Consider the following 14,894-nt stretch of genomic DNA (forward strand, 5'->3'; position numbering starts at 1 on the left):
ACAGGCTAGGCTGGCGAAACTTAAACAGAGACACACTTGAGAAGGTTAGCCTGACGAAACACATATCGAGACACACATGAATAAATTAGCCTCAATAGACTCACATCCTGTGAAGATTAGTCTGACGAGAACCACAATAAGATACAGATGAGTAGGTTAGTCTGACGAGATATATATGGAGACACAGATGAGTATATTAGCCTGACGAGATATATATGGAGACACAAATGAGTATATTAGCCTGACCAGATCCACATCCAATCACACATAAGAAGGTCATACGACATACAAATGAATGGGTTATCTTGACGACACCCAAATAGAGACACAGTTGAAAAGGTAAGTAGAAGCATACAAATGAAAAGGATAGTCTGGCAAGACCCATATCCCAACACACGAGATGAAGTTAGCCTGACAAGAATCCAAAGAGAGGCACAATAAAGACTAATCAAATGGAACCAAACAATAGATAGAACTGGTAAGGCTAACCAAATGAGATCGGCGTGCAGGAGGCAGACACAAAAAGTTAACCAGGCAAAATCCACATCCTGAAAGGAAAGAAAAATTTTATGAAATAATGGAAAATATTTATGCGTAATATGTCAAACTGGTTTTATTTTGCACATAATGTGATCAAAGAATTGCTTCAAGATAAATACAAGAAATATTTATTAGAATAACAGATTCCCAGAGATTGTAATACAATACAATTTAAGCATTTCATTTTGATTTTGTAAAATAAATCGTATCTGGTTAATTAAAGTTATTTTCTGTTGGAATCATGAAACCAGTGTAATTGCATAGAATACTGAACTAAATAAGAACATTGTATAATACGCAATGTTATGTTTAAAAACAGAAGGAAACAATTAGCCCAACTCACAGAAAGTTTTTCCACATTGTTTTTCATTTAGGTCACGGCTTGTGCAACCGTCTTTAGGCGTTTCATTCTACAGAGTAATTTATAATTAATCAATTTAAAATTCGTGACATATTTAAAGAACAAATGAGATATCACTTCAGTTGCATTACACAGTTATTCTTCAATATACCAAACAACAATTATTGATATCGCTGCTAGTGCTTACGGTAATGTATTGTAAAATGGGTGAAAACGACCTGTAGTGTTTACAGCCATGGGTGATTTTGGTTGTTTGTTGTTAAGCATAAAACTAAACAATAGGCTGTCTGTACTCTGCTCATCGTAGGTATAGAAACCCAATTTTTACCTTTATAAGCTCTCAGACTTGCCACAAGATAATAGGTATGGCAGTTGCATCATCCCTACATAATAGCACAGGCACACAGAGTAATGGAATGTTAACAAACAAAAATAGGACAAATTTAACTCAATCGCGATTGAATAGTTATATATATTGCTATATGTAAATTCTTGCCTGTGCTATCTTGCATTGTTTGTGAAGGATTGATATTAGCCATCCCTACATTTACTTCTTTTTTGAAAAGTTGTTTTCTTTACTTGTTTGCTTGTTTTTAATACAGGGTTTCAATAGACATAGGAAAGTTTTATTTATAACCATGTTATAAATACAATGAGGTTTCAACTGTAATATATATTATTTATCTATTATTGGCTGATAATTCCTGTTTCACCCTGTATTCAAGCTTTTTTTTTTTAAACGAACAATAAATGTCTGTAAAAAAAGCCAGCTTTAAGGGGTTTACAATAGATTTATGATTTTTTTTAATTACTACTAGTTATTAATAACTCCATTTGAAACTATGTCACCTCAGTGAAATTGACTAACGCCATTGTTTTGGTTTTTGAGTTATCATGTAATAAAAAAGGAGCAGAAAGAAGACCAAGAAATTCAAACTTTTCGCTATGATTTTTACAGACATTCCCAGAACTTGTGATTCAGTCATTACATAGTTATGTTTATAAGAGGAAACACTATATAGTATTGTAAAATTCTGACGACCTATTGAGGAGATATTTAAAATACCTTTTCGATGAACAATCCAAACCACCCCTATATAGGCAGTGCTACCGCCTGCTTGATACATGAAGACAGATATAAACAATTTCTATTGTTTACTAAACTGATGTCTCTTTATTAATGGAAATGTCTTAGACTGAAAGAAAAAAGATCTGTAGTGCTTACAATCTCAAACCTAAATAAAACCGGATTTAAAAAACTTTTATGTGGTTAAGAAAAAATTTTTATGTGGGCTAAATTGACTTTATTCATCAAAGAAACAGCATTGTTTTTATTTTTTCTATTCACACAAAAACATTTCAGAAAAATAAACAACTAAAACTTATGTTGAATAAAAAAAAGTCAGTTTACATAATTTCACAGGCCTCGTTCAAGGTGTTTTTTCAATGCACATCGTTACACCATCTGCATGTGAACACGAATCTGCTAATGTAATACAACGACATTCGGAAAAATGATTATGAGGCTGATAATAAGTTAACTTTTATCTTATGTAGCTTAATATCTGCAGTACTGAACACGTGCTGCTTGACTTAGATGTATACCATCTGATATTGAGATATGACTTTGACTTGAGTGAGAATCTTACAGGTGGCTTCAAGGACAATAATGCGTCACGTTCTTAGCTTAAAAGTTTTCCTAACCAACAACCAAGCTAAATATATATCACGACAAACTCCGTATAAAAGGTACTTCACATGCTTGAGCACATTTTGGCTCCTTTACCTCGGTGTTGTTACATGTTCTTGATAATTTATTAAACGAAAAACAAGATGAAAACTATACTCGTTCTCTGTTTGTGTCTGTCAGTAGTGTGGAGCGAACCTCCAGGAATACCGTTTTGTGGTTAGTCAGTTTACCATATTCACAATTATCACATGTTTCTCTCTAGCTTCATCGAAATTATCTATATTTTAGGATCTTACAAAATGTATTTGGTTTTTATTCTCACACGTTATCTCCTGTTTTTATTCCAGAGTTAAACTCTGCAGAAATGGAAAGTTTCGCTTCATGTATAAGAACAAATGCAGGTGCTTGGGTAAGTAGTTCACTTTACCCCTAAATAAGTTAATAATCTGTTCCCTGGGTAGGTTACTTACTTTTTTTCTTGTACGTTATTCTTCTGATGCCTGGGTAAATTATAAGTCGAGAATTTCTGTAAATCACTTACTAATTTGATGGTTTTCAGATAGAACATTTATTTTTAGAAAACATTTCAGTTAGTCATTTAGATCTTGGATAAGTTATCTGATCTCTGGGTAAGTTTTGCATCGAGTTTTTGTGGAAGTTATTCACTAATTTGGTGGTTTTTAGATCGAATAGTCATTTTTGGTAAAAGTTTTAATTAGTCATTTAGGCCTTGGATAAGTTATTTATCTGATCTTTGGGTACATTTTGCAACGAGCCTTTGTGGAAGTTACTTACTAATTTGGTGGGTTTCTGATATATTATATTTCTGGTAAAGCATTTCAATAAATGTTGTAATTCTCATAGATTAAGTAAAATTTTCCATGCATCTGATAAAGGTGATATTTTAGTTCTGGGTAATAATCATATAGAGCTTCACTGATTAACGGACACCGTATTTCTAGCTGTTCCTTTCACTGTCTAATTATGTAATTAATAACTTATAGTACATGAATCACTGGGACAACTGTAAAGCTTCTCTTCTTCCTGGGGCTACGGACGCTGGAGTTCTACATGAAATCTGTAAAGAAGAAGAAACAGGTTTTATGGTAAGTTGTTTGGCTAATATTTTATTCAACCTAATAGTTTATCTTTAAGATATGTGCTTAAACGTTTGACGTTGTTGGTAATCCCTCAGTTATTTTCCATATAATCCAAAAATATAAAATACAATTTCATAACAAATTCTAATAGTACGTTTAACTAACTGTGATGATCTTATCTAGTATATAACTATTTATATTTGGTATTTATTTAGCGATGTAAATGTATTATATGAATTACGATACTTTGTTCTCAAGAGAAATAAATTAACTCTACTTTAGTAACTCAGCGTAACTGTATACTTATTATTTAAATTCGAAAAAAACTTGTAACTCTTGTTTTGTGTGGCCCTTTCTCATTCTTAGACTCAAAAATTATGTTGCAGTATCTTTAATTCATTATTGTCTTATTCTATTGTGTAACTCTTTTTCATTGTTAGACTGAAAGCTTATGTTGCAATATCTTTAATTCATTATTGTATTATTCTTTTGTGTAACTCATTTCGTTTCTTAGATCAAAGTTTATGTTGGCGTATCTTTAATTCTTGTGGCATCTTATTCTGCAGCATTATTAGAATACTTCCCGCAAAAAATAAAAGTTTTGTATTATTCTGTGATTGGTGCTTGTAAATGTTTATGGAACACAATGAAATATAAACATATATTGTTCTTATCGTTTGTAATTAACTTAAGGTCTAATTAGTATTATTCAATAAGTTTTCAGACTTTATGTATCTAATGTTTTGTAATAATAATGAATATTTTTTTAAATAGCTCGCCATGTGCTTGGATGTTCTACCAGTAAGTATTAGTTTAGATTCTTTTAGCAAACTTTTTAGCAAAAATAGAACATTACAATAACAAAACATTTTATGTATTTATTAACTACTATTTATAAAAGGATAACTAGTGAGTGAATTAATCATATGTTCAAGCCTACTGAAATGATGAACAGTTTAAACTTTCCCAATGCCCCCATTCTCCAGCAGCATTTGACTCCACCTATATAATGGTGTAGTATTCTCAGTTTGCCCTGATTTCCCTCAGAGTAGTCTTCAAGAACCGCAAAAACAGGAAGATTCGTCAAATATTGCATTACAAAGCAGTACCTAGATTTTCTTTGCCTTTGACTAAGTCTTTACAAAACAAAATGAAACTGTTCACAGAATGTAGATAATCACAAACTTTTTTTACATAAAAGCAATGTCAAATTCAAATTAACTCTTAGGCAAATGATTGCAGTGTGCTAGCTCGAGAGAGAGAGAGCTTTACTGACACTCTCTCACTAGTTTACCTCTACCACTATTATTCTAGATTCTCAGTTGTGCGGACTACAGTCTATATGTTTGCACTATCTTTTTCACAAAAATTAATCTAATTCTCAGTTATGATAATAACCCTGAATCTTAAGTTTGACAAGAAGTGCGTCAAAATGTCCAAAAATGCTTAGTCTTAGAAATATCCCAAAGCTTAAAAATCTAAATCTAGAAGCTTCGTAAAAGAAGAAAAAAGCATTACATTGTATGTACAGTCCTCACTTTTCCCAAAAACATGTTACATTCATGTGACTAAGGGCCACTTTCGTGACAAAAATAAGTGAGTCAGACCTGTAGATGATCACGTGGTTTCCCTCTAAAACAGATCACTGATTTTATTCATGGTATAGTTCATAGTACAGTGATATCTTCTAAAGGAAAATCATATGTCTAACCTAGTTGCTGCTTTTGGCTTTTACTTTCTTTGAATTTGTTCAGAGTTACTATTCTTAGTATCATCATGTCAAACACTGACTCAGTGATGGTGAAAATATCATTCACTCATATGTGCTGCCACATAACTTCACTCAGTTGTTCCTTTATGAACTAGGATAACTAGGATATCTTTGTAATCTGTAAAGGCTATTGGTGGATAAATTTGACTGTGCAGTTGGCATAGTAATTCATATATACATCCAAGCACTTAGAGGTATCCATACTTTGAGCATTGAGCTTGGCTTGATGGATGGCTTGGTTTTTCACCAGGCCCAAGCATTGGTGCAACTTGTTAGTGACTGTCTTGCTTAGATAGGTGATGATGTCAAGGGATGGACCATCTAAATTCAGAGTCAGGCATTGTATCATCACCTACATCCATTCCAAGGAGTGAACTGCCTGAAATACCTGATGATATTATCAAGGTCCTCCTTTGCCATTCCATTAACAAAATCAGAGGTAGTTCAGCATTGCCAAACTCACAGATGTCTGTGACTTTAGCATAAGCCTCCCAACCTCAAACACTCAGCTTATGCCAGGTGGAGGTGTCCTGGCTGCCAGTAATATGGCAGGCGCAGGGTGTATTTGTGCAAGGAGCCATGCATTTGTACTAGTGAATCGCATAATGGTGAGATAATACCAGTAACACTAGTATATTACCAAATGGTTCAGTCTAACTCTCAAATCCTTTGTGATCCATGGGTTTTTTGCAGTATGTCTCCACGCTCAGAGAGGTTAAAAGCTACCCAACATTCACCACCTTCACGTATTTGCATTTTCTGGTGAATCAGCTCTTGGTAGTTAATGTCATCCACTCATGACATCCCAAGTCTATCTTCATTGGACAGGTAGAAATGGCCAGAGCCTTGATGGCTCTACACTGACCAACATTTGTCTGGATGTTCTATAGAAAGTACCCCAATCATTCTTGAACCCATCAGACCATGAATAACCCTGATGATTCTTAGTTAAATAAGACTTCTGCTTGCTGAGGTCAAACCTCAGGAATGAATTTCTTTGGTTACTCTGGGTGCCCCAGATAGTGATGGTTCTCCTTCCCTGGGCTGTAGTCAGAGGATAATATTTATCAAGAATCTCCACATCATCAGCAAGCAAAAGTCTGATGTCTAGGAAGGGAATTCTTCCAAATCTTACAATGCTCCCTTATAACCACTCACTTCCAGAGGCTGTTTCTTACTTGTGATTCTAAGTCATTAAGAAAATGCCATTCCCTAAAGATGTTTCTGCGAAATAGCACAAGATCCTGAAGAGTACAAACAACAGGACATACAGAAAACACACCTCTGCAATAACATTATCCATGGTCATGGCACCAAAATGTTTACTTACAACCTTCCCTATGATTTTCTCAGTTTGCTCTGATTTCCCTCAGAGTAACGTGCAGAAACTTCAAAATAATCTTTATTACACTTCAACAAAGTCATATTCAGGTTAAAGCTAGACAAACGTTTGTACTGTGTTAGTTCGAGAAAAAGAGAAAACTATATTGACACTTTCTTATCATTCTACCTCTAGTTCTTTTACGCTAGTTTCATAGTCTATACGTTTGCAGAATTTCTTACAAAAAGCTATCTATCTCTGAATCTAAGTCTCTGTAATAATGATATTTTTGAATCTTAAGTCTGGCAAGAAATGCATCAAAACCTTCATGAATGATTAGTCTTAAAAATATCTCAAAGTCTCTAAATCCAAACCTATAAGTCTGGTAAATAGAGAAAAATATTAAATTACATACAAAATTCTCTCTCAACATGAATGGACCATCCATTTCACTGAGGCCACTCTTATATCAATAGTGGGTGGGTAGACTTCCAGGGAATCACACGATTTTCTTCTAGAACAGACAACTGCTCCTATTCATAGTTTAGTTCATGCTACAATGATCTCTTATAAAAACAAAACAGCACGTGATGACCTTATTGACTATGGCATCACGTCAATAACGAAGACGAGAGAAACTAGGTATTTCCATTGATCAATGTTCTATATCAAGATTAACCCCTAAACACACTGGAAATTTGAAAAATTGTCTACCATCAAAAACGATAGATAATGTATCATAGGCAAGCATATTAATATGATATGTGAACTCAAAAGAATGTTTAAAAATGCTATGCAGTATATAAAGACTTTTCACATAATTTTTCGAATAAAAAATATTTTTGTCAACCTTTGGCTTGATTAGGCCATTTAAAAGTCTAAACAATTAAACTATGATGGTAAAATATGTAGGATGGTCGTATCCTCAAAGGGGGAAAACAGCACAACTAGTAACAATACAAACCTTTCTTCATGGTTACACTGTTCTGCATAACAATGAATCAGTCATATATTACAAATCCAAAGTTATCACCACCATTATCAGGCATATGAAAACAATAAGTTCTTATAAAATGTAGTTAGAAATTCATAATACAACACAAGCGGTATCCATGGTACCTTGATTCAGAAAAGTTTGGAATAAAGGCATTAAGGGTTGTTTTAAGTAATTAAAAAGTTTGTTAGTATTTTATCTCACATTCTTATAGTATTAGAAATTAAACTAAATATTCAAAGAGACTAAAAAGTCTTTCTTTCATAATACTATGAATTGTCCATTATATTTCAAAAATTTCAGTTATTTGGGATTTGGTTCTATGAGCTCTTAAAATCATTTGTAACTCTGGTGGAGTGTTCTAACACTTCATACAACAACTGTTTCATTTTCTTTGAATAAGCCCTTTTCGTGAACAATATTCATATTAAACACAGTCAGATAAAGACGTAGCACGCTTAATTACACAGGTCTGCGAACTTAAACTTCATAAAAGTTGTTTTGGTCTTAACAACGGATTTTTTTATAATTCAGCTACGCAAATTTCGAAAATAATATTAATTTTTTTCTATAACATAAGGATTTTTTTTACAAATCGGGAAGAATACTCTTACTTAGATCAAATATTATTTCGTTTACCACAATGAACATTTTGATTATTATGTTTGTTAAAAAAATACAAACAAACTGAATAAAAGGGAAGAACATTGATATCAAATGAATATGCATCCTCATTCATCCTCGTTTGTTTGTGGAATCTACGTCTTTTAGTATTAAAACGACATGTTGTGTTTTTTTTTATGTATTACATCTGGAGCATCTCATTTCAATGAGCAGCAGTAATCAGCCATCATGCTGATGTTCCACCTTCCCTCATACCTCCTATCCATTCCCCTTGATGAAAGGAATTTCTCTTGATCAAACATTTCCCCTTGTTCTTTGCTGATGTCACTCAGATTTTCCGAAAAATAATCAATATGTCAGTGTAAGAAATGAACTTTCAAGTTCATATTACAACCCAACTATTTGAACTTATCAAGCATGTTATTGACAATCTTTTTGTAATTTCGGTCCTTGTTGTTTCCCAAAAAATGTCAATAACATCTTTAAAGGCTTCTTTTCCAAATTTTCTCATTATCCTTTCGAATTATTTATTCGAAGTTAATTTTCTAATCTGAGGCCCAACTAAAAATCCTTCTTTAAGTTTCGCTTCTGAAAGAGTTGGGAATTGCCCTCATAGATACTTATAACAGATGCGATCTTTTTCTAAGGTCTTTACAAACTGCTTCATCAAGACCATTTGTATATGAAGTGGAGCTAATAGGACTTTCTTAGTGTCAACTAAACTTTCATGTTCAATGTTTTCCGATCCTGGTATCAGGCTAACTCTGTGTGGCCATTGCTTCTTTATCCAGTGCTGATTTCGTGCTCTGCTGTCCCATTCACAAAAAAACATGGAAACTTTGTATAACCGGATTGTTCACCCAAAATCATACAAAGGACTTTTATGTCTCCACAAAGTAGTCAACCATGTTCTTTGTATTTGACCTTATTAAGAAGAAGTTCGATATTTTCGTACGTTTCCTTCGAGTGAACAGAATGAGCAATAGGAACAGATGCATATATATGTTACCATTGTGAAGGAGAACACCTTTTAGACTTCTCTTGGAGAAATACATGAACGACCACCAATCACTTTGTTCATAGACTGCAGTTCCTAGCATTGTTATTAATTCAGCAATATATAGTTGTAATAAACCAGTGAACCTTCTTGCGAAAAGTATGGTATAAACTCTTTCTCACGATTTATGTACGAGTAAAATGATATCTCTGGATAAAGTAAGTTCTTAGACCGAAGTCTGGACCCCAAAATCTCTGAAGAATCCTTCGGAAAGCCCAAATCTCTCACCAAATAATTAAGTTCACCTTGTGTGAAAAGTTGTAGTTCACAAGACGTTTCAGGTTGAAAACAATCCCTATCATTATTTCTATTGACATCAGACTCATAATCAGATGAAACTGTATCAAGAGCCTCTGGTGGAGTAGGTACAGGTACATTAGGTCCATGAGCAACAGGTCTTATAGCAGGTTGAAGGTTTGGGTAAGAAATTTCCTTTTTATTTCGAGTGTTGAAGCCTTGCACGTTACGTGAGCAAAAAATAGTAGTCATCTCCGTGGTTTCTAGGCTCACGCCAGACCATTGGAATTCCAAAAAGCAAAGACTTTTTCTTACCTTTAGTCCATTGTCTCTTCGACACAAACGGTGCAAACTTTGTCTTGGTCCTCAAGTTTTATTCCCAAATACGCGTAATACGCTTTTTTTACTAATTCTGTAATGTTTTGCCTCTGTTTCTTTACAACAAATTTACCATAAATATAACTGAATATGTTTGGGTCATTTATACAACCTCTTGTTGCCATAGCGACGAATAAATAATATTGAAAAGAAAAAATAATATCAAAGTGTACGCACAAACAAATACTGTCCAAAAATGACACATCATGCGGCCTGTTAATCATTTATATACTAGCGATGTGCTTCTTGTAGGTTCTAGAACGATAGTTAAGACTCTCACGTCGCGATTGGTCTAGAGAAATCTATAGCCAGTGGTTGTCAATGAAAATGATTCTCTTATGTAAAAGTACATATGGCGTTTTGTGAAAAAATCTGTACATAATGAAGAAAAACGGATATCATTTTCAGATTCAGTGTACAGGAATTATTGTAGAACATTTCAAGACAATAAACCCATCCTAGGCCCGTGTTACTATTTTTCAATTCCTGTAAATTAATAACTACAAGATCGTTGTCTCCCTCCAGATTGAAAACAAACACCAAAAATAAACTTTTCTTTATCACCAAATATTTATTGCAATTATATTTCTTGTATAACTGAAAGTTCTTTACTTCAAACAATAACACCAGGCATGATGATATCCTTCTGTGAAAACTAATCCTTTAACAATATTGTATTTCAGTTTTTGCTAAGTAGACCATTGACATCGTTCTTAATGAGAACAAAACCTAACAAATGTTCAACAATCTTGAAGAAAACAAGCTTCCATATAGATTGTGTTCATATTGTTGACGTATTTGTTGTTGTCTGCTCAGCTTTCATTGTGATTCTGACTTCTATATGATCAGTGGCTCGAATATTACATATTATATGTAATAACATAATTTAAAATATATCTAGTTTATGTTCATACTTCTTAATCATATTGACTTTAGCTATTAAATGTTTCTTCGGGTAATTGAAATGCATTTTTTTCGTTTTGACCTGAATTCAAACGTTAAAAAGTTCTAAATGCATTTAATAGTCTATAATTTCGATATATTTCAATATTAACTTTTTATATCTGAATATATATTTCCGTTTCATATAACTGCAATCATAACTTATGTTCAAAACTCGTCTTACAGGAAGAATTACAAGAAAAAGGAATGCAAATTATCAACAAATGTATGAAAGAGGCAAAGGAGGCATAAACTTCAAGAAGACAGGTAATTTTGATAATTACTACAATACTGTCTTGTCCCTTCTGTAAAATAGCCTATAACTAATTTAAATCAATATAGCCGTTCCTGCTATAACTCTTTTCCTAATAGCATGTGACACGCGGGAGCTTTTTCATGCCTTAGATAGATTTTATATATTTCCAGCAAATATTGTTTACAAATATTCTACTGTTGAGTGGATTCTTTTGTATTATCGGATAAAAATATTGAAAATCCAATCCATTTAATGATATTGAATTAAATTATTTTTTCATTAACGTTCTATGCAGGCCTAATTTCATAAAACACATTTTAAGAAATATTACGAAACTAACAGTATGCCTGAATCACAAATAAGCTTAATCAATAACATATATGCAAAATGTAATACAGTAATACATTTATAAAAAATATGCCGACTGTGTAACTAACTCTGTCACTACAAACAGAGTCACTAATGGACAGTGAAAAGATAAATTAACTCTAGCTCACTCAAGCTGGCATTTTATATTATATGAGTTTTCTACATACTACGAGGCTCGTAACTCCACATAAAAATTCTAGACTTCACAATATCATTATGGCATGTAAAAACTCTCTCTAGTGAAAAAGAGCATTGCAACAATGAAGTACAGTCCACAACACTGCTCCCTTCCTGCATTGTAAAATACTTTGAACAATCTAATACATAAATAAAACAGTGCACTAAAATTGAAATTCCATAATTAGCAATAAAATTACTATTTACAATGTTTCAGTTGAGTGTTGGACCACATTAAATTCTTCATCATCAATCACATATTCCCCATTTTGGATTATATTCTGTTGTACTCTAGGTTGACCATCTATGATGTCTTATGATCCCCTCTTTTTGCAGTGTTTAAATTCTTGACGAACACTTGATCTTTAGGATAGGATATTAGCATTTCCTCCATCCCATCCATGGCGATGCATGATGTTTAAAGTTGTATTCCTGAAGTTTCTGGAGCCAGCTTGTCGTCAGATCTTCTAGATTGTGCAACGTTACCAGACACTTCAATGCTGCATATTTGTCTGAAGTGTAAACTTTGGTTTATATGGGTGATGATGGAAATAATTACGGTTCGAAAAATACTTAGTAGCTCCTTTTGAGTCGTACAGAATGTACTTCGTTTTTGCGGCGTTTACTGCCTTTTGACAAGACACTAACGTTAGCTTATAAATTATATTGGTGTCCTTCAGGTTTGAGGAAATGCTGTTGTTTATGGTAGGCTTAACTTTAATGTGTTGGTATGTACTTCCAAGATGTCTAATCTATTTTTACTAATTACATAATCATCGTAATAATAGGGATCGTAAAGAATTGCACAAACCCCAATAGAATGTTCGGGCAAAAAGCACCTTAAACATTCTGTTTAAACAACAGTTTAGAACCTTTACTATTGACTATTAAGGCTGTACACATATAAAAATGCACAAAAAATCACGCATGTTATACTTACAAGAAAAAGAAAATCCGTTTAAAACATCCCGTTTGTAATTCTCTTGTCAGCCTACAACAAAAATGACTTGGTATATTGCATCCACATCTTTTGTAGAATACTAAATAAGGCACTGCAAAGGTGGTAGGTGTATTGAAAAGTCGATTTATTTTTTCTATGTTTTACATAAGCTAAAAACTTTATAATTCATGTGTAAACGATGTTACCATTACCCCTTGAAGTAAGCTTTCTTACATATATTTGTTTTTTTGTGTTTGTTTTAACTACAAATAGTGAAATAGGAATTACCAGACAATAATAGATGGATATTATATGACGGTAACATGTACATACTCAATGCTTTGTACACTATACAATCAATGTCCTTAGAGAGCCAACCCCTATATTATGTATGAAGTGAAGGAGTAAAAAATAATCAATACACATAATATTCAATTTTATTGCCCACATTCATAGAATAATTACTTTGAAAGACACGAATATTTCTTTAAAGCGATGTCTTAGACGTATATGTTTTATTTGAAAAGGCTGCTTTTCTACTGGTACGTTTTTTATACGCACTTAGTGTGAGTTGTGTCTTTGTCTAGGCATATGTCTGCCCATTGCTATGCATTATATATAGAGAATTTAATTACACTGAAACTATGAATATATTCAAACAAATATCCATGACAATCTCCAGCTGCAGCTTAACATTTTACATCTCAAACTAATGCGATCAAGTAGTCAATAGCTACAGTAAATCATCATGAACTGTATCAGCTAGTTACTAGCTATGTTTATTATCATTACAATGCATAAAGTTAATTACCATATCAAGTATCCTTTGTCCATAATTAAGCATAAAAAAGCTAGCAAACAATATAAATAAATAATTTGTAATTTAAAAATCTGCAAATAGGGATCGTAAAAAAGTAAGGAAACAAGGATGGAGACACTGTATACATTATTTACTCAAACTACAAATCCCTATTTTGACTCCACCAAATGCAATTCTAGGTAACACCATAGATACAAAATAGGGCTTTGTAGTTTGAGTAAATGATGTCTCCAGCCTTGTTTGTTTACATTTATTAAAATCCCTATTTGCACGTTTTTAAATTCCAAATTTCATTATTTATCTTGTAATATTATAACCTGTTCCAGAACGCGAATGAAATAAGATAAGAACGTTTCGTGAGAAAATATGAATAAATTTATATCATATTTTCCCTTTAAATGTCCATATCATAATACCTTAATGATGTTTATTACTATAATACTAGTAATGAAAAGTTCCAGAACCTTTATAGCTTTATTTCACGAAGAAACATTCACCATAATTGTAATAAAAACCCGAATGTTTCACTTTACCTTTATACATATAATTAATGTTCTTGTAATTTAAAAATTGTTACAGAAAACGTCTATCGTTTGTAGTTATTAGTTAAACAAAAAAAATCGATTAGACATAACACGTTTAGCTTTACAATATTTCAGTGCTATTAGGCTTAGCAAGTTAAACTTAGTACTTTTTTTAGTTTTAGCTTAAAAATTTGTGTAATATTTTTATTGTTTAAACTATTTACTTGAATCACATCTTAAGATTGAATAAAGTTCTAAGTCAAAAACTGATGCCATATTTTTTCCAGGTATTTGTTTACCAGAGAATGATGCCATACAGGGAAGCCACATTTTAAATTCATTTTATGTTTCTCTGAATCTACCTATAACAGCAGTCATCAAACGTAAACGCATTAACGCTTAAATGTTTAATTGTTTAATTAAGCTAAAACATTTTATTGAATTGTTTTATTTCTTATGTTTCCGTGTGAATGTTTGTAATAAGGGAAACTTACGATACTGTTTGGCTTTAATAAAACTCTTTCTTCATCAAAGTCGTTGTTCTCTTTGAACTTTCCAAAACACCGTTTCCTACATTTTTCTTTCAAACTTCAATTTCATAATAAACAGAAACAAATATGGAGAAAAATAAATAGATAGGTAGAGAGCCATACAGGTAGTTTAATAAGTATTTTAACAACTTTCTCTGCAGATGGTAGAGATCACTATTTATCTAGATTTTATATTCCAAAACTATGTTTATTTGTTTGGTTTGAATTTCGCGCAAAGCTACATGAGGGCTATCTGCGCTAGC

At 32.6% G+C, this 14,894-nt stretch overlaps 1 protein-coding gene across 1 annotated transcript; it reads left to right on the top strand.

Annotated features, from left to right (window-relative positions):
* The first annotated feature begins 2,648 nt into the window (after nucleotides 1–2,648).
* On the top strand, nucleotides 2,649–14,634 carry LOC111086647. The gene is made up of 6 exons (XM_022390357.1): nucleotides 2,649–2,807; nucleotides 2,939–3,000; nucleotides 3,596–3,697; nucleotides 4,466–4,492; nucleotides 11,202–11,282; nucleotides 14,389–14,634. The coding sequence occupies exons 1-5, from the start codon at nucleotides 2,735–2,737 to the stop codon at nucleotides 11,265–11,267; spliced, it is 330 nt and encodes a 109-aa protein (XP_022246065.1). The 5' UTR covers nucleotides 2,649–2,734; the 3' UTR covers nucleotides 11,268–11,282; nucleotides 14,389–14,634.
* Nucleotides 14,635–14,894: the final 260 nt, after the last annotated feature.

Source organism: Limulus polyphemus, unplaced genomic scaffold (genome assembly GCF_000517525.1).
Source record: "Limulus polyphemus unplaced genomic scaffold, Limulus_polyphemus-2.1.2 Scaffold47, whole genome shotgun sequence".
NCBI classification, from domain to species: domain Eukaryota; kingdom Metazoa; phylum Arthropoda; class Merostomata; order Xiphosura; family Limulidae; genus Limulus; species Limulus polyphemus.